The 25,877-nt window shown below is 47.2% G+C and overlaps 2 protein-coding genes and 1 non-coding gene across 3 annotated transcripts; all 3 read right to left on the bottom strand.

Annotated features, from left to right (window-relative positions):
* Nucleotides 1-1,917: 1,917 nt before the first annotated feature.
* On the bottom strand, nucleotides 1,918-10,449 carry c16h17orf98 (chromosome 16 C17orf98 homolog). Its single transcript, XM_033034882.1, has 3 exons — nucleotides 10,056-10,449; nucleotides 7,275-7,374; nucleotides 1,918-2,291 (listed from the first exon to the last, which is right to left on the bottom strand). The coding sequence occupies exons 1-3, from the start codon at nucleotides 10,287-10,289 to the stop codon at nucleotides 2,134-2,136; spliced, it is 492 nt and encodes a 163-aa protein (XP_032890773.1). The 5' UTR covers nucleotides 10,290-10,449; the 3' UTR covers nucleotides 1,918-2,133.
* Nucleotides 10,450-15,846: 5,397 nt separating this feature from the next.
* Nucleotides 15,847-24,949, bottom strand: rpl23 (ribosomal protein L23). The gene is made up of 5 exons (XM_033034880.1): nucleotides 24,838-24,949; nucleotides 23,177-23,260; nucleotides 20,239-20,367; nucleotides 17,942-18,055; nucleotides 15,847-15,994 (listed from the first exon to the last, which is right to left on the bottom strand). The coding sequence occupies exons 1-5, from the start codon at nucleotides 24,848-24,850 to the stop codon at nucleotides 15,912-15,914; spliced, it is 423 nt and encodes a 140-aa protein (XP_032890771.1). The 5' UTR covers nucleotides 24,851-24,949; the 3' UTR covers nucleotides 15,847-15,911.
* Nucleotides 17,585-17,720, bottom strand: LOC116982365. Its single transcript, XR_004414445.1, has one exon. It is a non-coding gene; the product is annotated as a small nucleolar RNA SNORA21 (small nucleolar RNA).
* Nucleotides 24,950-25,877: the final 928 nt, after the last annotated feature.

The raw sequence follows: 25,877 nt of genomic DNA, 5'->3' as shown, positions 1-25,877 counted from the left end.
AGCGGCCCGTCGGCGTCAGCGTCACCGTCGGCGTCAGCGTCACCGTCGGCGTCGTCGTCACTCCCGGAGTCTGCCTCGACCCGACCTCCCCCTGCGGCCGGAGGACCAGCTACTGCCCCCCTGGCGGCTGGAGGATCGGTTGGAGGACCAGCTACTGCCCCCCTGCGGCTGGAGGACCAGCTACTGCCCCCCTGCGGCTGGAGGATCGGTTGAGGACTAGCTACTGCACCCCTGCGGCTGGAGGACCAGCTACTGCCCCCCTGCGGCTGGAGGACCGGCTACTGCCTCCTGTGGCCGGAGGACCGAGGAGCAGCTACCGTCCTCCCCCCTGCGGGCCGGAGGACCAGAAAATACTGCCCCCTGCGGCTGGAGGATCGGTTGGAGGACCAGCTACTGCCCCCCAGTGGCTGGAGGACCGGCTACTGCCTCCTGTGGCCGGAGGACCGAGGAGCAGCTACCGTCCTCCCCCCTGCGGGCCGGAGGACCAGAAAATACTGCCCCTGCGGGGCTGGAGGATCGGTTGGAGGATCGGTTGGAGGACCAGCTACTGTCCCCCTGCGGCTGGAGGGCCAGCTACTGCCCACTGCGGGCCGGAGGACCAACTGGAGGACCGGCTACTGCCCCCCTGCGGCTGGAGGACCAGCTGGAGGACCAGCTACTGCCCCCTGTGGCCGGAGGACCGAGGAGCAGCTACCGCCCTCCCCCCTGCGGGCCGGAGGACCAGAAAATACTGCCCCCTGTGGCTGGAGGATCGGTTGGAGGACCAGTTACTGCCCCCCTGCGGGCCGGAGGACCAACTGGAGGACCGGCTACTGCCCCCTGCGGCTGGAGGCCGCCGCTACAGCAGCTCCTCTATGTCACTAAAGCTGAACTCTGCTGCCACCTCCTGCACTAGATGATAATAATCCCTTCTGCAATCATGCTGATCTCATAGAGGTGTACAAAATCACGAGGGGAATAGGTCGGGTAAATGCACAGATTCTCTTGCCCAGAGTGGGGGAAATCGAGAACCAAATTTGGTCGTCCAAGGTTTCCTCCTCCTAACTGCAACATTCCGCATATGATCATCGATCAACTTTGGAGCGTCGAGTATCTATGGAGGGAATGATTCCGTTCCCTCTGCAGATACTGCCAGAATCGATGAGTTACACCTTCTGTTAATTGGCTTTGATAAAGATTGTAAATTGACCCTATTGTGTAGGTTAGTGCTCGTGTACGGGGATCGCTGGTCGGCGTAACCTCGGTGCGCTGAATGGCCTGATTCTGCTCTGTATCTCGAAACTACTCTAATCTAAACTAAACTAAACTAAACTAAACACATCCCATCAGTCTGAAGAAGGGTTTCACCCGAAACGTTGCCTATTTCCTTCGCTCCATAGATGCTGCTGCACCCGCTGAGTTTCTCCAGCAATTTTGTGTACCAGCTGTATGAACATTGATTTCTCCAATTTCAGGTCGTCCTTGCATTCTCCCTCTTTCCCCTCCCCTTCCCAGCTCTCCCACAGCCCACTGTCTCCGCCTCTTCCTTTCTTCTTCCCGCCTTCCGCCCCCCCCCGTACCCCCACATCAATCTGATGAAGGGTCTCAACCCAAAACGTCACCCATTCCTTCACTCCATAGATGCTGCCTCACCCGCTGAGTTTCTCCAGCATTTTTGTCTACCTTTGATTTTTCCAGCATCTGCAGTTCTTTCTTAAACTAAACACTGATGATGTCTTGGTTTGCAATCCAGCATCTGCAGTTCCTTGTTTCTACATCTTAATTTGGCATCATGTTCGACATATACATTGCAGGCAGGCCTGCTCCTGCACTGTACTGTTCTATGTTCTGCGACACAACATGGAGTCACCTACAAAGTGGATTTATATCAAACACAGGACTAACGTCCAAATTAAGCAAACATTGATAACATTTCTGCCGTTCCATAACTGCTTTATTTAAGGATTTACTTCATATTTTCAGAACACTTCAGTCACACACATCTTTTGTCTCAACTCACAACACTCTCCTTGCTATTGGGTTAAGTCAGTCCTTCGAATAGCTAACGTCCTTGAAAAAAAAAAACATCCTTATTTAAAACGTATGATTTTCTCCTGATTTCTTGGTCCTCTTGAGAGAAGAATCCTATGATCACTAATGCAGTGGTAGATTGAAGATATCTCCGAATATATTTGGCTTCAGTCTCAGGCCGGGGGTGTTCCTCCTGTAAGCCAAACTGCCCATTGTATCAAAAATGGGTTGGACATCCATTAAGTATCCCCTGTGTCCGATGAATTGGTTGAACGAATGACCTGCAAAATCAATGCGCACAGAATCAATACAAACCTCTTGCACCATTTCATCATCCATATTCTTATTCTAAATTCTTACGTAGGTTTCCAAACTGCTGTTGTTTCTTTTTGTTTAATTAACCACAGCTCAAATTAACCTTTTACATTTCATTAACCTTACACTACTGGTGTTCTCTATTGTGTCATATATGGCAACTGCTCTGTCTCCGACCGGAAGGCACTGCAGAGGGTGGTGAAAATTGCCCAACGCATCACCGGTTCCTCGCTCCCCTCCATTGAGTCTGTCCAAAGCAAGCATTGTCTGCGAAGGGCGCTCAGCATCGCCAAGGACTGCTCTCACCCCAACCATGGACTGTTTATCCTCCTACCATCCGGGAGGCGCTACAGGTCTCTCCGTTGCCGGACCAGCAGGTCCAGGAACAGCTTCTTCCCGCGGCTGTCACTCTACTCACACTGTACCTCGGTGACTGCCAATCACCCCCCTTCCCCCCCCGGACACTCCTCCCACAGGAAAAACACTATGACTGTATGCATGTAAATGGATTTATTATCGAAATCATATTCTATGTCGCTCTTCCAGGGAGATGCTAACTGCATTTCGTTGTCTCTGTACTGGACACTGACAATGACAATTAAAGTTGAATCTGAATCTGAATCTGAATCTGAATCTGTGTGCGGGATGATCGCTGGTTGACACGGACTCGGTGGTGCTGTCTGTACAGAGTTTGTACGTTCTCCCTGTGCCGCGTGGGTTTACCTCCGGGGTCCTCTGGTTTCCTTCCACATTCCAAATCTACGTACAGGTTGGTAGATTTATTGGCTTTGGTGAAATGGTAAATTGTTCCTAGTGTGTGGGAGAGTGCTAGTGTACGGGGATCACTGGTCAGTACGGACTCGGTGGGCCCAAGGTCCTGTTTCTGCGCTGTATCTCTAAAATTCAAAAGTACTTAATTTTCACTCCATGTCATCTAATTTTACAATCCTCTACCCTGTGAAAAAGACTGAGTTTTCACCTTATCCATGCCCCTAATGATCTTCAAAGACCTTGGTGCCCCCTCAACCACATTTTTCCCCTCACCTGTAAGCAGTCGTTCCAGGTGCGACAAGGTTCACCTGTATCTCCTCCAACCTCATCTATTGCATCCGCTGCTCTAGATGTCAGCTGATCTATATCGGGGAGACCAAGCGTAGGTTGGGCGATCGTTTCGCCGAACACCTCCGCTCGGTCCACACTAACCAACCTGACCTCCCGGTGGCTCAGCACTTCAACTCCCCCTCCCATTCCCAATCCGACCTCTCTGTCCTGGGTCTCCTCCATTGCCAGAGCGAGCAACACCGGAAACTGGAGGAACAGCACTTCATATTCTGCCTGGGGACCTTGCGTCCGGATGGCAAAAAAACATTGAATTCTCCCAATTTTGCTAGTCCTTGCTGTCTCCTCCCCTTCCTTAACCCTCTAGCTGGTCTCCTCCCACTCTCCCATCCGCCCGCCCTCGGCTCCTCCTCCTCCTCCCCTTTTCCTTCCTTCTCCCCCCCACCCCCCATCAGTCTGAAGAAGGGTTTCGGCCCGAAACGTCGCCTATTTCCTTCGCTCCATAGATGCTGCTGCACCCGCTGAGTTTCTCCAGCAATTTTGTGTACCTTCGATCTTCCAGCATCTGCAGTCCCTTCTTGAACACATTCCCCTTTAGTTTAGTTTAGAGATACAGCGCTCAAACAGGCCCTTCCTTCGACCCACTGGGTCTGCACCGACCAGCGATCCCCGTACACCAGCTCTATCCTACACACTAGGGACAATTCTAAATTTTAGCAAAGCCAATTAATCTACAAACCTGTATGTCTTTGGAGTGTGGGTGGAAATCAGAGCACCCGGAGAAAACCCAGGTCGTCACGGGGAGAATGTACAGACAGCACCTGTGGCCAGGATCGAACCTGGGTCCCTGGCGCTGTGAGATAGCAACTCTACCGCTGCGCCACCGTGCTTGCCCACTTGTACCTCTCTAGCAAAGACAAAAATGCCTTTGAATGTTGTTCGATGCCAACTTGTTTCTAAAGGGGATTCAGCTCCAGCCAGCAGCAGCTAACAAGAGATATCGTGGGAGAATGATATTCAAACTCATGCTGTTACTATGTCATGTTACTAGGCACCAAATCACACAGCCTGTCATTGGAGTCAATGGATATTATCAATCAATTGATTGTGAGTTACCAAGATGGCATTAATGTCCACATTTATATTCTGCCTGTCTCACAGTTACGCTTAATCTGAGAATACAATTCTTCTGCGGGCTATTTTTCCCCAATGTTGCTTTAATTACATCATTTCACGCTGTTCTTGTCTGATTACAGAACACCACAAAGACATAAAGGATGCATCTTGACATCCATAATATTTTACCCTTAGGGATTCATTCTTTTGTACATTTCATGTTTGACAGAGTTGGTCATTTCAGAAGACTGAACATTTTTATTCAGACTGTGTACCAAATCATGAGAGGAATAGATCGGGCAGATTCAGAGAGTCTGTTGCCCAGAGTAAGGGAATAGAGAACCAGAGGAGATAGGTTTAAGGTGAGGGGGGAAGGATTTAATAGGAACCCGAGGTGTAATTTTATCACACAAAGGGTGGTGGGTGGGTTCATTAGTCTCTGTAAATTGTCCCTAGGGTGTCTATTGTTAATATTGTGAAGGTAGACACAAAATTCTGGAGTAACTCAGCGGGACAGGCATTCTGAAGAAGGATCTCGACCTGAAACGTCACCCATTCCTTCTCTCCAGAGATGCTGCCGGTCCCGCTGAGTTACTCCAGCATTTGTGTCTATCTTCAACATATAGTGCAAACTCCATTTCGGTCAGGATTTAATCCAGGTGTCAGGGGGTGTGTGCAGCAGCTCTACCGCTGTGCCACTGTGCCATGCGTCAGTTATGGCTGTGTTAAAACAAGGTCTCATTGTAGTGTCTGTGAATGTTCATCAACTTATTTCCTAAGTTTATTGAGCTTGTACACGTGAACCCCGAACCCAGTGGCAGTGTGGAAGTGCTCTCATTACAAATGTTCAAGAAGGCAGCCTTGGGAAGTGAAATAGACATAGACAATAGACGACAGGCAATAGTTGCAGGAGTAGGCCATTCGGCCCTTCGAGCCAGCACCGCCATTCAATGTGATCATGGCTGATCATCCCCAATCAGTACCCCATTCATGCCTTCTCCCCATATCGCATGACTCCGCTATCTTTAAGAGCCTTATCTAGCTCTCTCTTGAAAGTATCCAGAGAACCGGCCTCCACCGCCCTCTGAGGCAGAGAATTCACAGACTCACAACTGTCTGTGATAAAAAACTGTTTCCTCGTCTCCGTTCCAAATGGCTTACTCCTTATTCTTAAACTGTGGCCCCTGGTTCTGGACTCCCCCATGAAGGACACATGGTCGATTTGCCAGTGCCAAATGAATAATTTACATAGAAAATAGGTGCAGGTGTAGGCCATTCGGCCCTTCGAGACTGCAATTTCTTTTTTTTTTCAAGATAGTCATTCTGGAAGAATTTTATATACAAAGGATGCCGTCCGAGAGCAAATCTTTCACACTCAGATTAGGTTAGTTTAGAGATACAGTGAGGAAACAGGCCCTTCGGCCCACCGATTCTGCTCCGACCAGCAATCCCCATATACTAGCCCTAGACTACACACCACTTGGTCCAATTTACAATTAATACAAACCAATTAACCTACAAATCTATACGTCTTTGGAGCGTGGGAGGAAACGAGAGATCCCGGAGAAAACCCACGCAGGTCACGGGGAGAACGTACATAGAAACATAGAAATAGGTGCAGGAGTAGGCCATTCGGCCCTTCGAGCCTGCACCGCCATTCAATATGATCATGGCTGATCATCCAACTCAGTATCCTGTACCTGCCTTCTCTCCATACCCCCTGATCCCTTTAGCCACAAGGGCCACATCTAACTCCCTCTTAAATATAGCCAATGAACTGGCCTCAACCACCTTCTGTGGCAGAGAATTCCACTGATTCACCACTCTCTGTGTAAAAAATGATTTTGTCATCTCGGTCCTAAAAGATTTCCCTCTTATCCTTAAACTGTGTGACCCCTAGTTCTGGACTTCCCCAACATCGGAATAATCTTCCTGCATCTAGCCTGTCCAACCCCTTAAGTACAAACTCCATACAGGCAGCACCCGTAGTCGGGATCGAACCCGGGTCTCTGGCGCTGTGAGTGTGAGGCAGCAACTCTACCGCTGTGTCAATGTGCCCCCCTTTTGTAATATTTCACAATCGTCAAAGGAAATCAATGACAGGATTATTCTTTATAGGGAGGTTGGTTGGACGCAGTCAAGGTCACGACCCGTCACCCGTACTGTTGCCACGCAACGCCAACTGGAGTACAGGCGATGAACTGCAGGTCAGCATTTACTATGGGCTACCGGCTCGGCACAGCCGGCCCTTCTTCTGGCCCAGCATCTGGACTGGTTGAACAATCGTGTCCCGAGGGATGCGCTCCTTCGGCCGCTTACACCTTGGCGCTCAGGTTCTGAGCGACGATACTAGAGCATTTGGTTCTGAGCGCTCAGTCGCCCAAAAACATAACCCCACAATATTGCAACCAAATTGCTCTGACTTTGAGTTCGCTTTCTTTAGCGAAGGCTTATCGAGATGATGCTGTCCTCTCTGGACACAACAATGAAGGCGGCAATTAGTCGTGGATTGTAAAAGACTCTACACCATGAGATAACACCAGTTTAAACATGATACATTCCCGCTTTCAATGACAGCACCCAATTATTTACAGCGCAAAAAATGATCATTTTGGCGGTTTTTAACTGGAAAGAAAGTACGCGTTTCGTGTGTTAACAGTGTATACCGGGGCCACCATGTCCTCCACATGGATTGAGCTGCTCCGTGCGTCACGCCCTTTGACCCGATGACCTTACCTGCAACCCCCCTATACAAAAGGATCTAAAATACTTACCTGCTCCATTGCTATTTCTCTTGCTGAGGTATCTTTGAGCAGGTCCGTTTTTGTAAAAATAGTCCACAAGCCAGCCGCTGTTTGATGAGCCACCGTGATCCTAACAAAGAATACTTATTAATAAGGTAGTCCTTGCATTCATCTTTTACTCAGCTCTTATCTTTTTAGTTCTGCCCATGTTTTCCAAAAAATGTTCAGATATGTGCCAAGAACTTTAGTTTAGTTTAGTTTAGAGATACAGCGCGGAAACAGGCCCACCGATTCCACAATGACCAGCGATCCCCGCACATTAACACTATCCTACACACACTAGGGACAATTGACAATTATACCAAGCCAATTAACCTACAAACCTGTAGGTCTTTGGAGGGTGGGAGGAAACTGGAGCTCTCGGGGAGAACGTACACACTCTGTACAGACAAGAATCCCATGTCAGGATCGAACCCTGGTCTCTGGCGCTGTGAGGCAGCAACTCCGTTGCACCAGCATGTCAGCCTGGTCTTCTTCCGCGACCTCCGTGCTGGATATATGAGGCTGTCATATGTAGTGGGGATGGTTATCAAAAATTGCAGTGGGATCTTGATCAGTTGGACGTGGGCTGAAGAACAGCTAATAGAGTTTAATGCAGAGCAGTGCGAGGTGTTGCATTTGTGAAGTCAAACCAGGACCTTCACAGTTTGTACATTCTCCCTGTGACCACATGGGTTTACCTCCAGGTGCTCCGGTTCCCTTCTACCTCCCAAAGACTAAGGGGATTGTTGGTGCATTTGTCTCTGTAAATTGTCCCCAGTGTGTTGGGGAGTTTTGTTTAGAACTGTCACATGTACTGAGGCAGTGCAATCTTTTAGTTGCTTGCTATCTATAGTGGAGTCAAGGGATTCTATAGTGGAGTCAAGGGATATGGGGAGAAGGCAGGCACGGGTTATTGATAGGGGACGATCAGCCATGATCACAATGAATGGCGGTGCGGGCTCGAAGGGCCGAATGGCCTCCTCCTGCACCTATTGTCTATGTTTCTATGTTATCCAAAGAAAAGACGATACATGATTCCAATCAAGTCGTCCACTGTGTACAGATGAGAGATTACAACATATTGTGTAAGATAAAGTTGTGGACATGGAAGTGGGCTAACATAGAACTAGTGACCAACATAGAATGGGTGATCGATGGCTCATGTGGAGTTGATGGGCTGAAGGGCCTGTTTCCATGTTGTATCTCGAAACGAAACTAAAGCATATGATAATATAGAGCACTTGAGTTTAGTGTGGGGGGGGGGGGTATTTAATAGGAACCTGAGGGGTAATCTTTTCACACAGAAGGTGGTAGGTGTTTGGAACGAGGAGGCAGTTGAGGCAGGTACTAGGGCAATGTTTAAGAAACATTTGGACAGGTACTTGGATAGGACAGGATTAGAGGGATATGGGCCAAACGCAGGCTGGTGGGACTATCTTAGATGGGACATGTTGGTTGGTGTGTGCAGGTTGGGCCGATGGGCCTGTTTCCACACTCTATGACTATAACATCTAATAACATATAATTCAGTCAAATAATTTAGAAATAGTTCTTGGTTCTTGATCCTCCAAAAATATTCCAAATGGAATTAAACTGGAGGTGGCGGAGGGTGGACTTCAGCAAAAAAAGGGTTCTTGGAGAAGAAGAGCTACCTTAAATTTAGTTGCGTCTGGTTGGGTAACTATGGTAGGGTGGAGATTATTCCCTGCTTTAATTGTGTGGGGAGAAAATGAATTGCTGTACACATCTGTCTTGGTAGCTGAGTGTGGAATTCTCTGCCTCAGAGGGCGGTGGAGGCACGTTCTCTGGATGCTTTCAAGAGAGAGCTAGATAGCGCTCTTAAAGATAGCGGAGTCAGGGGATATGGGGAAAAGGCAGGAACGGGGTCCTGATTGGGGATGGTCAGCCATGATCACATTGAATGGCGGTGCTGGCTGGCTCGAAGGGCCGAATGGCCAACTCCTGCACCTATTGTCTTTCTACTATTTCACTTCCCAAGGCTGCCTTCTGGAACATTTGTAATGAGAGCACTTCCACACTTCTATTGTCTATTATCTCAAATTGGATCTCAAAGTGGTTCAGAGACTTGGCAACATTCATATTGGATGTAAGAGTAGGCTGGGCTATAATTAGGCTTGTACTTGCTAGAATTTAGAAGATTGAGGGGGGATCCTATAGAAACTTACAAAATTCTTGTCTACCTTCTGAGGAAAGACATTCTTGCCATAGAGGGAGTACAGAGAAGGTTCACCAGACTGATTCCTGGGATGTCAGGACTTTCATATGAAGAAAGACTGGATAGACTCGGCTTGTACTCGCTGGAATTTAGAAGATTGAGGGGGGATCGTATAGAAACTTACAAAATTCTTAAGGGGTTGGACAGGCTAGATGCAGGAAGATTGTTCCCGATGTTGGGGAAGTCCAGAACAAGGGGTCACAGTTTAAGGATAAGAGGGAAGTCTTTTAGGACCGTGATGAGAAAATCATGTTTTACACAGTGAGTGGTGAATCTGTGGAATTCTCTGCCACAGAAGGTGGTTGAGGCCAGTTCATTGGCTATATTTAAGAGGGAGTTGTGGCTAAAGGAATCAGGGGGTATGGAGAGAAGGCAGGGAATGGGATACTGAGTTGGATGATCAGCCATGATCATATCGAATGGCGGTGCAGTCTCGAAGGGCCGAATGGCCTACTCCTGCACCTATTTTCTATGTTTCTAATTCTGTTTCCGCCCAGACGATGGAGACTGCGAGGCCCTGGTGCCAACTTTACCTGGTTAGTCCTCTTGAGAAGCTTCTTCATCGCTTTGCCGCCGAAGGCGTGTTTGGAGTAAGGGTCTTTCTGCGCGTTGTAGGGAGGGATGACATCACACAGCTTGGGGTGGGCTCTCTCGTAGGCCAGGGAGCTGTTGGAGACGGCCACGCTGTCCAACACGAACCCCTTCTCTTTCTTGAAGTATTCATAATCCAGGCAACGCATTTCAGGAGGACAGGAACGAGCGGTCATGACTGCAGCGCCGGTTCAAATCTGGCTGCCTCCCGTCCGCCGCCAACATATAAAAACCGCCCCGACCATTGGCACAAAATGTCACAGCGGCAACATGCAGGGAAACCACTGTTACGTTTCTTTAAATATCATGTTATACTATTTTTAGCCGACGATTAAAAAAAAACCCGATGCAAATGAAATAAACAATATTCCTGCAAATTTCAATTGCGACGCGAGTAAAATAATCACATTTTATTTTAATACATTTTATTTTCCAATTCTCGCCAGCGAGGTATAGATTTAGCTCCAGAGAACAGGCTGACACGCTTAGCTATAAGGAGCTGCAGAGGCTGCTTCACTAACCATTTAGATTGGGCCATCTTGATCAAAAGTTGGTTTAAAAAAATTCTCTCTCAAAGAAGCAGCATCGAGCTATGTTTGTGGTAGTACTAAGACGTGCCAAAAGTAGAATTTGGTATATTGAAGAAGGGTTTCGGCCCGAAACGTTGCCTATTTCCTTCGCTCCATAGTCGCTGCCACACCCCCTGAGTTTCTCCAGCATTTTACATAGAAACATAGAAAATAGGTGCAGGAGTAGGTAAAGATTTCCTCCTTATCCTTAAACTGTGACCCCTTGTTCTGGACTTCCCCAACATCGGGAACAATCTTCCTGCATCTAGCCTGTCCAACCCCTTGAGAATTTTGTAAATTTCTATAAGATCCCCCCTCAATCTTCTAAATTCTAGCGAGTACAAACGGAGTCTATCCAGTCTTTCTTCATATGAAAGTCCTGACATCCCAGGAATCAGTCTGGTGAACCTTCTCTGTACTCCCTCTATGGCAAGAATGTCTTTCCTCAGATTAGGAGACCAAAACTGTACGCAATACTCCAGGTGTGGTCTCACCAAGACCCTGTACAACTGCAGTAGAGCCTCCCTGCTCCTGTACTCAAATCCTACACTCAAATCCTTTTGCTATGAATGCTCCTATACTCAAATCCTTTTGCTATGATTTTTGTCTACCTTTGGTATTAGTCACCGAGAACGTGTTCAAAGAGGAACACGGTGGGGCCTTGCTGGCTGAACACCTGGAAATTTGTAGGTGGACAAAAATGCTGGAGAAACTCAGCGGGCGAGGCAGCATCTGTGGAGTTTCGGGTCGAGACCCTTCTTCAACGTCACCTTTCCCTTCGCTCCATAGATGCTGCCTCACCCGCTGAGTTTCTCCAGCATTTTTGCTTACCTTCGATTTTTCCAGCATCTGCAGTTCCTTCTTAAACACCTGGAAATTTGTGCACAGTTTTGATGTTGGTTACCTTTAGATATACAAGGCGGAAATAGGCCCCTCGGCCCACACAGTCCGCGCCGACCAGCGACTACCGTATGCCTTAAATTATCCCACACACTAGGGACAATTTACAAATAGTCTGTAAGACCTTCTCGTATTACTATTGAAGAAATTCTCCTACTTGTTACATATCCAAGAGGTTTATCGATCAGCTTCTGCCGTGTCTCATTCAGAATTTACTGTTCCCGGTTCCGTTTTTCTCCACTAAGATATAGACACAAAATGCTGGAGTAACTGGACAGGCAGCGTCTCTGGAGAGAAGGAATGGGTGACGTTTTGGGTCGAGACCCTTCTTCAGACCGAGAGCCAGGGGAGACTAGAGATATGGAAGAGTGAGGTGTGAAAACGACAGATCAAAGCAGGCGATGCTCAAGGAAATCTAGGATGGTGCATTGTCAGCTGAGGGAAAGGTGACGTGGCAGAAAATCAGTCAAATTAATCAGGACAGTTGGATAACTAGGGTGGGGGAGGGATAGAGAGAGAGAGAGAGGGGAAGCAACTAAACGCAACTCGTGTCAAGTACTGGAGAGGGAATGTTGGTCAGGTTATCGCTTCCTGTCATATGGCGAACGAAACCAGAATCGTCTCCCATTCCTTCTCTCCAGAGATGCTGCCTGTCCCGCTGAGTTCCTCCAGCTTTTTGTGTCTGTCTTTGGTGTAAACCAGCGTCTACAGTTCCTTCCGACACATGCTATCTCACCTAATCCTCTTTAAGGCAACGTGAAGGTGGTGGAATTTACTCCTGCGCTCAGTTATTGAGACAAATAACATGTAAGAATGGAGCAAAGCTTAAAGTTTGTTTTTTTCACACAGAATGTGGGGTATTGTGTGCAGTTTTGGTCCCCTAACTTGAGGAAGGACATTCTTGCTATTGAGGGAGTGCAGCGTAGGTTTACCAGGTTAATTCCCGGGATGGCGGGACTGTCATATGCTGAGAGTATGGAGCAGCTGGGCTTGTACACTCTGGAGTTTAGAAGGATGGGAGGGTTTCTCATTGAAACATATAAGATTGTTAAGGGTTTGGACACACTAGAGGCAGGAAACATGTTCCCGATATTGGGGGCGTCCAGAACCAGGGGCCACAGTTTAAGAATAAGGAGTAAGCCATTTAGAACGGAGACGAGGAAACACTTTTTCTCATAGAGTGGTGAGTCTGTGGAATTCTCTGCCTCAGAGGGCGGTGGAGGCCGGTTCTCTGGATGCTTTCAAGAGAGAGCTAGATAGGGTTAAAAATGGCAGATTCAGGGGATATGGGGAGAATGCAGGAACGGGGTACTGATTGGGGATGATCAGCCATGATCACATTGAATGGCGGTGCTGGCTCGAAGGGCCGAATGGCCTACTCCTGCACCTATTTTCTATGTTTCTATGAAATGGGGAGAAGGCAGGAATGGGGTACTGATTGGGGATGATCAGCTATGATCACATTGAATGGCGGTGCTGGCTCGAAGGGCCGAAAGGCATCTATTGTCTATAATGTGATTGATGCCTGTAATACCATGCATAGGCTGCAGAAGACAGATGGGAGAGCAGCAGATATGCAGGGAAGGGATCATGTGCAGGCAGTGATTAGTTTAATTGTCATCATGTTCGGCACAGACATTGTGGGATGATGGGGTCCATTGGACCAGTAGTTGATGTAGACTAATAGAATAGAATAGGGACGACAGATGGCACAATGGGCTAAGTGTTCGGCTGGCAACCGGAAGGTAGCCAGTTCGAATCCCGCTTGGAGTGCATACTGTCGTTGTGTCCTTGGGCAAGACACTTCACCCACCTTTGCATGTGTGTGAATGTGTGTGAGTGATTGGTGGTGGTCGGAGGGGCCGTAGGCGCAGATTGGCAGCCACGCTTCCGTCAGTCTGCCCCAGGGCAGCTGTGGCTACAGAAGTAGCTTACCACCACCGAGTGTGACTGAGGAGTGAATGAATAATGCGATGTAAAGCGCCTTGAGTATTAGAAAGGCGCTATATAAATCCCATCCATTATTATTATTATTATAGAATATGTTGATACATGAATTCAGGTGGGCTTGTGTGGAACATAAGCCTCAGTCGAGATCTGTTGTGCCCAAGAAGACACTTTACTGAAAATGGACACAAAAAGCTGGAGTAACTCAGCAGGACGGGCAGCATCTCTGGGGAGAAGGAATGGGTAACGTTTCAGGTCGAGACCCTTCTTCAGACCCAAAACATCACCTATTCCTTCTCTACAGAGATGCTGCCAGTCCCGCTGAGTTACTCCAGCTTTTTGTGTCGATCATCGATTTAAACCAGCATCTGCAGTTCCTTCCTACGCGCTTACCTGAAAACCAAGTAATTTCTCAGAAACTTTCCTTGAGATTAAACATCCCGAGTCTCTCTTGAACACCACAAATAACGGATGGCACTCTTTAATACTTCACAGGTAGATAAAAATGCTGGAGAAACTCAGCGGGTGAGGCAACATCTATGGAGCGAAGGAATAGGTGGCGTTTTGGGTCGAGACCCTTTTCATGGTCTCTTTTGCAACTCAAGAGGTTAGAATGGAGGCCATCTTGACAGGTACATGGATAGTTTTGAGGAATATAGGTCAACACGAGCAAATGGGACTAGGTTAGATGGGCATCTTGGTTGGCATGGACAGGCATTGACATTAGAACTGAATTCCAATAGCCATGATGTGGCCAGAGTTCTCAGGACGATTTTCTAAAGTGTATTGAATTGTTTTGGTTGTGATTTTAAATTAGTTGGTTCTGCTTTACAGAAGTTGGACAAATTGATGGGATTTCTTGCCTATTCCTCCAATCTGATCAGAATAGCTGGTCTCAACACCCGGCTTGCGATCTAACCATTCCTTTGGTTTGTGTTTCATTCGCAAGGTCAGAATACACCCACATTCAAAATGGACAATAATCAGCAAACTTCGGCCACTGAATCCACGCCGACCATCGATACCATAACCCCTAGGATAGAAACATAGAAAATAGGTGCAGGAGTAGGCCATTCGGCCCTTCGAGCCTGCACCGCCATTCAATGTGATCATGGCTGATCATCCAACTCAGTATCCTGTACCTGCCTTCTCTCCATACCCCCTGATCCCTTTACCAACAAGGGCCACATCTAACTCCCTCTTAAATATAGCCAATGAACTGGCCTCAACTACCTTCTGCGGCAGAGAATTCCAGAGATTCACCTCTGTGTGAAAAATGTTTTACTCATCTCGGTCCTAAAAGATTTCCCCCTTATCCTTGAACTGTGACCCCTTGTTCTGGACTTCCCCAACATCAGGAACAATCTTCCTGCATCTAGCCTGTCCAACCCCTTACGAATTTTGTAAGTTTCTATAAGATTCCCCTTCAATCTTCTAAATTCTAGCGAGTACAAACCGAGTCTATCCAGTCTTTCTTCATATGAAAGTCCTGACATCCCAGGAATCAGTCTGGTGAACCTTCTCTGTACTCCCTCTATGGCAAGAATGTCTTTCCTCAGATTAGGAGACCAAAACTGTACGCAATACTCCGGGTGTGGTCTCACCAATACCCTGTACAACTGCAGTAGAACCTCTCTGCTCTTATACTCAAGGATAGTTTTACCCTACATACTTGGGACAATTTCAGTATAGTTTATTGTCACGTGTACTGAGGTTCAATGGAAAGGTTTTGTTGCGTGCTTACCAGTCAGCAGAAAGACAATACACGATTACAATGGAGCGAATGACAATGTACACAAGGGAATAACGTTGAGTGCAAGGTAAAGCCAGTAAAGTCTGATCAAAGATAGCCCCAGGGACAATGTACAATGTTTACTGAAGCCAATTAACCTACAAACCTGTACGTCTTTGAAGTGTGGGTGGAAATCAGAGCACCTGGAGAAAACCCACGTGGTCACAGGTAGAACATATAAACAGCACCAGCAGTCAGGATCAAACCTGGGTCTCTGGCACTGCGCGAGGCAGCAACTCTACCGCTGCGCCACTATTATGTTTAGGGGACGTAACTTTCACTCAGAACATTGTCTAATTAGGCAGAGGCCAAGGCTGGGAGAATGAACATGATAGATTGATGGATAAAGTTCACACATGTACTAATTCACTGTGTCAAAAAGACATCAAAATGCAAGACTAATTGAAGAATGCATTAAATATTGATAATTTATTTACAAACATGGGGATTGAAATCTGCATCTTTACTTACAGAACACTACAAATAAAACTCGCGATATAAAAGTCAAAAATAAATCAATCATAATTTTTCTGGCTGGGTAAAAATTTATTGAATTGTACAGAAATCTTGACAGGAAACCTTTCCAACTCTTATGCAATGCTGCCAGCGTTGGAAGCAATCCTGGGCCACAGATCTGCGCACTCCTTGGCCACTGGGCCTGTGATCGCCGAGCCTGGAAATACAAACCAGAAACACCATCAGAAAGGAGAACAGGGGAACCTCAAGTGGCAAAGCCTGCACGGACCACGCAGGTCGGGATTCCACTTCTAGGAATGGTAGCAAGCGGAGCTAATAGAACAAATAAACAAGCTTCTAATAAAACCAGAAAGGAAAGCAATAAAAAGTTTATATATAAAGGGCACAGTGCTGGAGTAACTGGGTCGGTCAGGCAGCATCTCTGGAGAACATGGATAGGGGATGTTTCGGATGAGATCCTCATTCAGACACGAGAGAAGAGGCAGGACATCGGTGGACACAGGCACGGGGGTACGGGTTTTGATAGGCAGATGGTTGGAACAAAGGCCGGAGATTAAAGAAGGTGTGAGTCAGAAAGATTGAAGAGCTGCAAATTGTGAAGCCAGAGGAGAGGAGAGAAATACACGTGAGTTCAGGTGGTGGGGCACAGGCGTGGGTGGAGAAAGTGAGGATAATAATAATATCTTTATTGTCATTGCACAAGAGGTACAACGAGATTTGGAATACAACTTCCATCCGATGTAATAACATAATTAGCTAAAAATGTAGACACCCAGAGAAACAAGATTTAAAAAAAGTTAAAGCAGTATAAGGTGCAAATATGTCTGTGCGGGGTCGATGTGCGACGTGACCATCCGAGGGAGACAGTTCATGGGGGGGGGGGGGAGCACTCAGCAGGGCCGGTTCAGAGCAGCTATAGCTCTGGGGATGAAGCTGTTCCTAAGAGTGGAGTCGCGGGCGTAGAAGGCCTTGAACCGTCTGCCGGAAGGTAGAAGTTCGAACAGACTATTGCAAGGGTGTGAGGAGTCTTTATGAATGCTGATAGCCTTCCTGAGGCGCCGTGTATTGTAGATGCGAGGGAGAAAGGGTGGATTTTAGAGGCTACATAAAAATGGGAGAGTTCGATGTTCATACCGTTGGGTTGGAAGCTATTGCGTGTTGACCAAGCGGATAGAATGTTAAACTGCTCCGCTGCACTAGATTGTCAGCTAATTACATCGGTCAACTACTGCCATCCGCTGCAACTAGATGTCAGCTAATTTACCATCGGTGAGACCAAGCGTAGGTTGGGTGCTACCGTTTCTGCCGAACACCTCCGCTGCAGTCCGCCTCTACCCTACATGACCTCGCCGGTGGCTCAGCCCTTCAACTCCCCTCCATTCCCAATTCCGAACGCTCTCTGGCCTGGGGCTCTCCATTGCCAGGAGTGGGAGCAACAGCGGAAATTGGAGGAACAGGCATCCTCATATTCCGTCTGGGTTCCTTGCGCCCTCTATTGGCAGCAACATTGATTGCCCCCAATTGGCTAGCCTGTGCTGTCCCCGTCCCCTTCCTTCACCCTCTAGCTGTCGCCTCCTCCCTCCTCCGCATCCGCGGGGCGCTGCCTCCGGGCTCCGTGGCTCCTCTCCCTTTTTGGCCTTCTTTCTTATCCCAGCACCCCCCATCAGTCCTGAAGAGGTGTTTTCGGCCCGAAACCGTCGCCTATTGCCTTCGCACTCCTACTTTAGCAACACCAACCCAGATACCTCAGTACGTTGATGTGGTAAAGTGACAAGATGTAAAGGAAAAATGTCACATCACTGATTGAGATTGAACAGCACGTTAAAAGCTGCCACCTCACCCAAAAGCAATGTGTTTCTTTGCCTCCCTTGACAACTCACCAAGCCACTGAGAACAGGCAAAGCAAGTGCTTTTTGGAAGGGAATAGACCGTCTGACAGATAAAACTATTGAGTTCTGAAAAGGTTAAAAACGTATTGGAGCCATTCATCGATATAATGATGCACTTATCCATGCTGATGGACACAGGATACCTCTTCAGAATGTTTGAACTAGTGTTTAATTCAAAGTTTTAAATTTTAATTTAAAATCAGCTTCAAATTTACAGCAAGAGGCTAATTCCAACTCAAGATGCCCATCCATACCTTTCATTTCTCCTTTGTTGTTTACTATCACTCCCGCATTGTCTTCGAAGTAAAGGAACACGCCGTCTTTTCTCCGATATGCTTTCCGCTGCCGTATCACAACTGCAGGGTGCACTGCAACAGGACCACACAGAAACATGAGATACAGTGGAAAACGGGCAGCATCCCAACCAGCACTCCGCATTCTGACCGACCGACCGAGCCTGCACGCCAATCTCTCATATCTTCTCACACATGGGTTGATTCAGTTGAAATAATTTCACTTAACGATTCATAATATTTGCAGGAGCCCCCTCCTTTACTGACCCGGTCTGTTAATGTGCACGGCACAAAGAACAATACGCCGGACTCGTTCCAAGTCATCAGCATCGACTGAGTTTGGTTTGGTTGCCAACATGCATGTTGTGATAGTTACATGCACAAAGAGTTTGGCTAAAGAGTGTTTAAATAGCACGAACAAGGTAAAAAAAAAGGCTCTAAATAGTATTGCATGATGTTTGTCAGCAGCATTGCCAGCTGAATCCAAAGGTTACGAGCTCAACCCGCCACTCCAGACATGAACACTCTGCATTATCAGCAGTAATTCATTGAATGATATACTGCGCGAAAACTAGCCCTTTGGCTCGAGTCCGCGCCGACCAGCGATCACCTCATACATGAACACTATTCTACACATTAGGGACAATTTTACAACTTACCAGGGCCAATTAACCTACAAACCTGTACGTCTTTGGAATGTGGGATGAACACCCGGAGAAAACCCACATGGTCACGGGGAGAACATGTAAACTGTGCAGACAGCACCCAGAGTGAGAATCAAATCCGGGTATCTGCCGTTGTAAGGCAGCAACTCTACCGCTGCGCCACTAGGCCGCCTAAGCTGTTATAATGTTATGCTGATGACAGAAGATAAAATTCATGGCACTGTTCATTCAAGTTATTGGTACCGTGACCAAGATTTACAAACTAAAAATGTTTTATCCCACAGGAAGGTAGACACAAAATGCTGGAGAAACTCAGCGGGTGAGGCAGCATCTATGGAGAGAAGGAATAGGCGACAGAAGGGTCTCGACCCAAAACGTCGCTTATTCCTTCTCTCCATAAACATAGATTTGCATCGTTTTGTATAGATTCTGAAGGGTCGTGACCCGAAAGGCCGCCTATTCCCTATCTCCATAGATGCTGCCTCACCCACTGAGTTTCTCCAGCATTTTAGTCTACCTTTGATTTTTCCAGCATCTGCAGTTCTATCTTAAAGAATTATTGCACAGGAATGTATGCAATGCTGCTATGTGCAGACTGGCTGCTGCTCTCTCGCAGTTACCCCAGAAACTACAGATCAAATGCACTGCGCAATGTTCCCAGGCCATGGAAGGCGTGACATCGAAGCAGGTCATTCTTTCCGCCAAGCAATAGGTAATGCTATTGAACTGTTCCACTGTCGATTGAGGATGTACAGCACAAAGTATCTGCAATCTCACCCGAGAGCAATGAATGAATTACTTTCCCCATCCTTGACAACTCACCGCAGCCACGGCATGGACCAAGCAAGTGCTTTTAGGAGGGTGACCCATTCTCTGTCAGTGGAACTAAGTCAGGATATTCCATGACATGGGTACTCAATAGGCAAACTACAGTAGACTTTCACTCAGTGATTTAATGATGAAAAAGAAACACAACATAACCCAACATACCCATGTAACCTCCAATATTTGAAGTGGCTGCTCAAAATTGGTCTCCATACTTCCTGAAATCACCATCTCCGTGCTGTGTTTAGTGTGGAGATTCAGCACGGAAACAGATCCTTCGGCCCACCGAGTCTACACCGACCAGCGATCCCTGTACATTGACACTATCCTACACACCGGGGACAATTTACAATTATACCAAGCCAGTTAACCTACAAACCTATGTCTTTGGGAGTGTGGGAGGAACCCCAGAGCACCTGGAGCAAACCAAAACCCACGCACGTCACGGGCAGTACGTACAAACTCCGTACAGACAGCACCCATAGTCAGGGTGGAACCTGGGTCTCTGCCGCTGTGCCGCAGAGTGTAGACACCATGGAGCGATAAACCATTCCCAGCACTACCTGACAATAGATAATTTGGCTGAAAAATGAACGGATTTCATCCAGATTTACATTCCGGTTTGTCCACGGGAAGGAAATGTAAAGCACATCTACATTCCAGAATTACCTTTCTGTGGACTAACAGGTTATTGTGGCGGGATGATCTACTGACTTATTAGGCGCTTGCATGGCGCCGCATCCTCACGACTTCGAAGAGCTCACTCACCCTTTTTTCTGAGCTCTGGTTTGCCCTTCTTCACGGTGGCCATGACCATGTCTCCAACGCCGGCGGCTGGCAGCCTGTTCAGCCGCCCTTTGATCCCTTTCACAGAGATGATGTACAAGTTCTTGGCACCTGAAAGCACATGGCCAAAAGACTGATGAAACTTTGCCACCCACACCTGCTCAGAATAAAAGCTGCAGTTCTGGTACCTGATATTCTTTGTTATTGTCACGTGGACTGAAATACAGTGAAAAGGATTTGTTTGCTTGCTGTCCACTCAAATCAAACTATACACAAGTACTATCAAGTCATACACAAGTCCAAAGTCAAAATAAGTGTAGAATATAGTATTACGGGGAAAAAAGTTCACAATGAGGTAGGCTTGAAGATGGGCACCACACCCCAGCTTCTGGCAGAACTGGTTTGTTGTCTGAAAACAACAGGGAAGAAGCTGTTAGAAACATAGAACATAGAAAATAGGTGCAGGAGTAGGCCATTCGGCCCTTCGAGCCTGCACCGCCATTCAATATGATCATGGCTGTCGATCAACTTTGGAGCCTCAAGTATCTATGGAGGGAATGATTCCGTTCCCTCTGCAGATACTGCCAGAATCGATGAGTTACACCTTCTGTTAATTGGCTTTGATAAAGATTGTAAATTGACCCTATTGTGTAGGTTAGTGCTCGTGTACGGGGATCGCTGGTCGGCGCGACCTCGGTGCGCTGAAGGCCTGATTCTGCTCTGTATCTCGAAACTACTCTAATCTAAACTAAACACAACATCCCAGCGGTATGAACATTGACTTCTCCAATTTCAGGTAGTCCTTGCATTCTCTCTTTCCCCTCCCCTTCCTAGCTCTCCCACAGCCCACTGTCTCTGTCTCTTCCTTTCTTCTTCCCATAGAAACATAGAAAATAGGTGCAGAGGTAGGCCATTCAGCCCTTCGAGCCTGCCATTCAATATGATCATGGCTGATCATCCAACTCAGTATCCCGTACCTGCTTTCTCTCCATACCCCCTGATCCCTTTAGTCACAAGGGCCACATCTAACTCCCTCTTAAATATATCCAATGAACTGGCCTCAACTACCTTCTGTGGCAGAGAATTTCAGAGATTCACCATTCTCTGTGTGAAAAATATTTTTCTCATCTCGGTCCTAAAAGACTTCCACCTTATCCTTAAACTGTAACCGCTTGTTCTGGACTTCCCCAACATCTGGAACAATCTTCCTGCATCTAGCCTGTCCAACCCCGTACGAATTTTGTAAGTTTCTATAAGATCCCCCCTCAATGTTCTAAATTCTAACAAGCCGAGTCTATCCAGTCTATCTTCATATGAAAGTCCTGCCATCCCAGGAATCAGTCTGGTGAACCTTCTCTGTACTCCCTCTATGGCAAGAATGTCTTTCCTCAGATTAGGAGACCAAAACTGTACACAACACTCCAGGTGTGGTCTCACCAAGACCCTGTACAACTGCAGTAGAACCTCCCAGCTCTTATACTCAAATCCTTTTGCTATGAACTTGTAACAAACCATTCGCTTTCTTCACTGCCTGCTGCACCTGCATGCCTACTTTCAATGACTGGTGTACCATGACACCCAGTTCTCGTTGCATCGCCCCTTTTCCTAATCGGCCACCATTCAGATAAGTCTACTTTCCTGTTTTTGCCACCAAAGTGGATAACCTCACATTTATCCACATTATACTGCATCTGCCATGTATTTGCCCACTCACCCAACCTATCCAAGTCACCTTGCAGCCTCCTCACAGCTAACACTGCTCCCCCAGCTTCGTGTCATCCGCAAACTTGGAGATGTTACATTCAATTCCCATATCCAGATCATTAATATATATTGTAAATAGCTGGGGTCCCAGCACTGAGCCTTGCAGTACCCCACGTCATTGCCTGCCATTCTGAAAAGGACCCGTTTACTCCTACTCTTTGCTTCCTGTCTGCCAGCCAGTTCTCTATCCACATCAATACTGAACCCCCAATACCGTGTGCTTTAAGTGTGCATACTAATCTCTTATGTGGGACATGGTTATTGAATCACTCTCCAGGGCCTTATGAGAGGGGAGGAATGACCACGGGTGTAAAGTGGCCATGGATTATGTTAGCTGCCTACCCAAGGCAGTGTGAAAGGCAGATGTAGTCGATGGTGGGGAGGATGGACTTTCACCATCAACTTATTAGATATAATCAGGTGTCTTATGCAAGTTAACCGCAGACGTTGGATTGATTCATAATCAGCAACCAATGCAGCCAGAAACAACTGCATTAAACACAACAATGCACTCAATCGAGCGCATGGGTCAACAAAACAAATGGCCTCTGCAAATAAACAAACACCACAGGAAATAAAACAATTTGAGATTCAGTATGGAAACAGGCCCCTCCCACCCACTAAATCTCCACTGACCATCAATCACCCATTCCAACTATGTAGGAAGGAACTGCAGAAATTGGTTTAGACCCAAGACACTAAATGCTGGAGTAACTCAGTGGGATAGGCAGCATCTCTGGAGAGAAGGAATGGGTGACGTTTCAGGTCGAGACCCGAAACATCACCCATTCCTTGCCTGTCCCACTGAGTTACTCCAGCATTTAGTGTCTATCCATTCGAACTAGTTCTGTTATCCCACATTCTCATCCAGTCCCCACACACTACGGGCAATTTAGCGAAGCCAATTAATCTACAAGCTCGCACGTCTTTGGGATGTGGGAGGAAACCCAAGCACCCGGAAGAAACCCAGGTGGTCACAGGGAGAAAGCGCAAACAGCACACGGACAACACCTGAGATCAGGATCGAACCTGGGTCGCTGGTGCTGTGAGGCAGCAGCTCTACCAACTGCACATTTTATACCATTCCTTAGACATGGTGACTCACAGGTTGTGCACTGTTTCTTCTACCTCACCAGGTATTTAGCTCTGCTCTTACCCGTGTTATCAGCGCAGTTGATTACAGCTCCCACGGGAAGACCGAGGGAAATGCGGAATTTCGCTCCCGAGGAGCCGCCACGTCCTGTAACAAACCAAAACACAAGGATTTATAGAGGTGAGTGGATTATTTAACCCAGGAGGAAAATACTTAATTGCTAGAATTAATTCAAGTCTACCCGTATTTCCCTCAAACCTGGTCTAAAATATGGCCTTGCATTAGCATCTAAAAATCATTAACGTTTAAATCTCCATAGTCCTTATTGGCTAGAGACTTCAAAAGCGTTACTATTCTCATGTGAAGAAATTTCCCAGCCCCAAATGGCCAACTCTTTTGTGCGATAAGACACAAAATGCTGGAGCAACTCAGTGGGCCAGGCAGCATCTCTGGGGAAAGGGGATGGACGATGTTTTGTGTCAGAACCCTTGTTCAGACTTTTTACCTTTCCTTTCTACACACTCGTTATTGGGGCTGACCTCTTGGTTTAAGACACCTCAAGTCGGAGGAAATTTTAAAACAAACAATACCCATTTAAAAAGATCACCTCCGTTCTAAATTCAAGACTGCATTGACTCTGCTTGTGACAACTGTTACCCACTCAACTCAATAATTAACCCGGTGAAGCACATTTATATCTTAGGACAGGGATGCCAGTCCTTCGTATTATATTCAAGGTGATAAGGATATATCGCTGAACCTAACATTGGTACACGTGGCCTTGAAACCTCAAAGGTGTGCTATCACCATTGTATTGGTATTGTTTGTTATCATGGCCAAGTGTCTTACACACCTCTCAACAATTCATATCATTGACAGGTACATCAGGTAGTGCAAAAGTGAAAAATAAAGAGTGAAGAACACTGAACCAGAACTACCACCATTTCCCAGCCTAGCAGCAGTTCAAAGGCACACATACCTCACCATAAACCTAGTAGAAAACGCAAGATTCACTGCAACATTTACAGCAATTGATGCTGCAATCCAATTTTTTTGGTGTTCTTCAAGGAATGGGAAGATAGCTGGAAACAAGGCTGCTAAAGGGGGTACAGGGCTACAAGGTTTGTGGGGAGGAGGTACAAAAGTAAAGGCTGCTGAAGGGGGGGGCATACATGACTACAACACTGTTAAAGGCTGCTAAAGAACACAGAACGACAAGACTGTTTGGGGGGGGGGGGCATACAGGACTAAAGGGGGAAACCAGAAAGACAGGGGGCACACACAGAACTACAAGGCTGGGAAAGGGACCATGGAAGTACAAGGCTGCTGACTTGTGCCATGAAGTGGCCTTGCATCATTTGCTAACTCTGGCTCCACAGTTGAGATGCATGAATCCAGCTGGGATCCAGAGGCCCCCTCCTCATCAGAGAGCCCCAAAGCCCAGGTTGCTGACTGCACTGCACAGAGCAGTGGCCTGGCTCCCAGCACCAGCAGCACCAACACCACCAGCCCCCCCATCCCCAACATGGCGGCAGGGCCACCGGAGAACAACTCCCAACATCTATCTATCACACGCTTAATCTAGTTGATGGTCGACCAATACCCGGGTGAAAAGATGGCTAGGGTGGTTACACGACGGGTTGGGTCGGTAACGTCCATGATCTTCTAACCCCGACAGCGGATGGCGGCGGATTATGCCGGGCCCGGTCTCTCCTCCCGCTTACCTCGCTTAGACATGGTGGCTGGCGCAGGGAAAGAGGCCGCGCGCCGTGCATTGTGGGATATATCGACGTAACGCGTAACACGCGATGACGCAAGCGCGCACTCCCCCTGAAGCCAGGGTGGGGGGGCGGGGCGCGCGATTGAACCTCGTCACGTGACGGGGGGACCAGGAAATGCAGGGATGCGGAAGTGTTAGGAGCTGTGATACAAGACAAAGATCTTATAGCAGAGCGCTCCGCTATAGGATCTTTGATACAAGACATCATAAGTTATAGGTCTGGACCAAAGATCCTCCGCTATAGGATCTTTGGTCTGGACCCTCTCCTGGCTGTTTGCTTTTATAATAGACAATAGGTGCAGGAAAGCATACTTTGACAAACTCAGTGTGGCAACCCCTGATTTTAAAGAACTAGATGATACATCATAGAAACATAGAAACATAGAAATTAGGTGCAGGAGTAGGCCATTGGGCCCTTCGAGCCTGCACCGCCATTCAATATGATCATGGCTGATCATCCAACTCAGTATCCCGTACCTGCCTTCTCTCCATACCCTCTGATCCCCTTAGCCACAAGGGCCACATCTAACTCCCTCTTAAATATAGCCAATTAACTGGTCTCAACTATCCTCTGTGGCAGAGAGTTCCAGAGATTCACCACATCAAAACTAAGAATAATCCTTGGCGAAGGAAATACGGCACATCTTGATGCACAATACGTAACAGCATGCCATAACCTGAGAGACGGTGAATGACCAACATGCACATATGCACGCACACACTAATTGACATTAACTGACTGCATTTCGTTGTCTCTGTACTGTACACTGCCAATGACAATTAAAGTTGAATCTGAATCTGAATCTGAATCTAAGAAATTAATATTGAATTGCTAAACTTGCTATTGTGTTGTACTGCATACAGCTGCAAGAACGTGTAGCAATCAATAAAGGGCTATAGGCCTATTGCGAGTTTATGTACAGGGACATATCTATCCATGCACTGTATACTTGTATTTATACTTATGCATTTTAAATATGTATG

The sequence above is a fragment of the Amblyraja radiata genome, chromosome 16 (genome assembly GCF_010909765.2).
Source record: "Amblyraja radiata isolate CabotCenter1 chromosome 16, sAmbRad1.1.pri, whole genome shotgun sequence".
In the NCBI taxonomy this organism is placed as follows: Eukaryota; Metazoa; Chordata; class Chondrichthyes; order Rajiformes; family Rajidae; genus Amblyraja; species Amblyraja radiata.
Note: the sequence above shows the minus strand (reverse complement) of the source record. Positions and strands in the feature narration are given on the sequence as shown.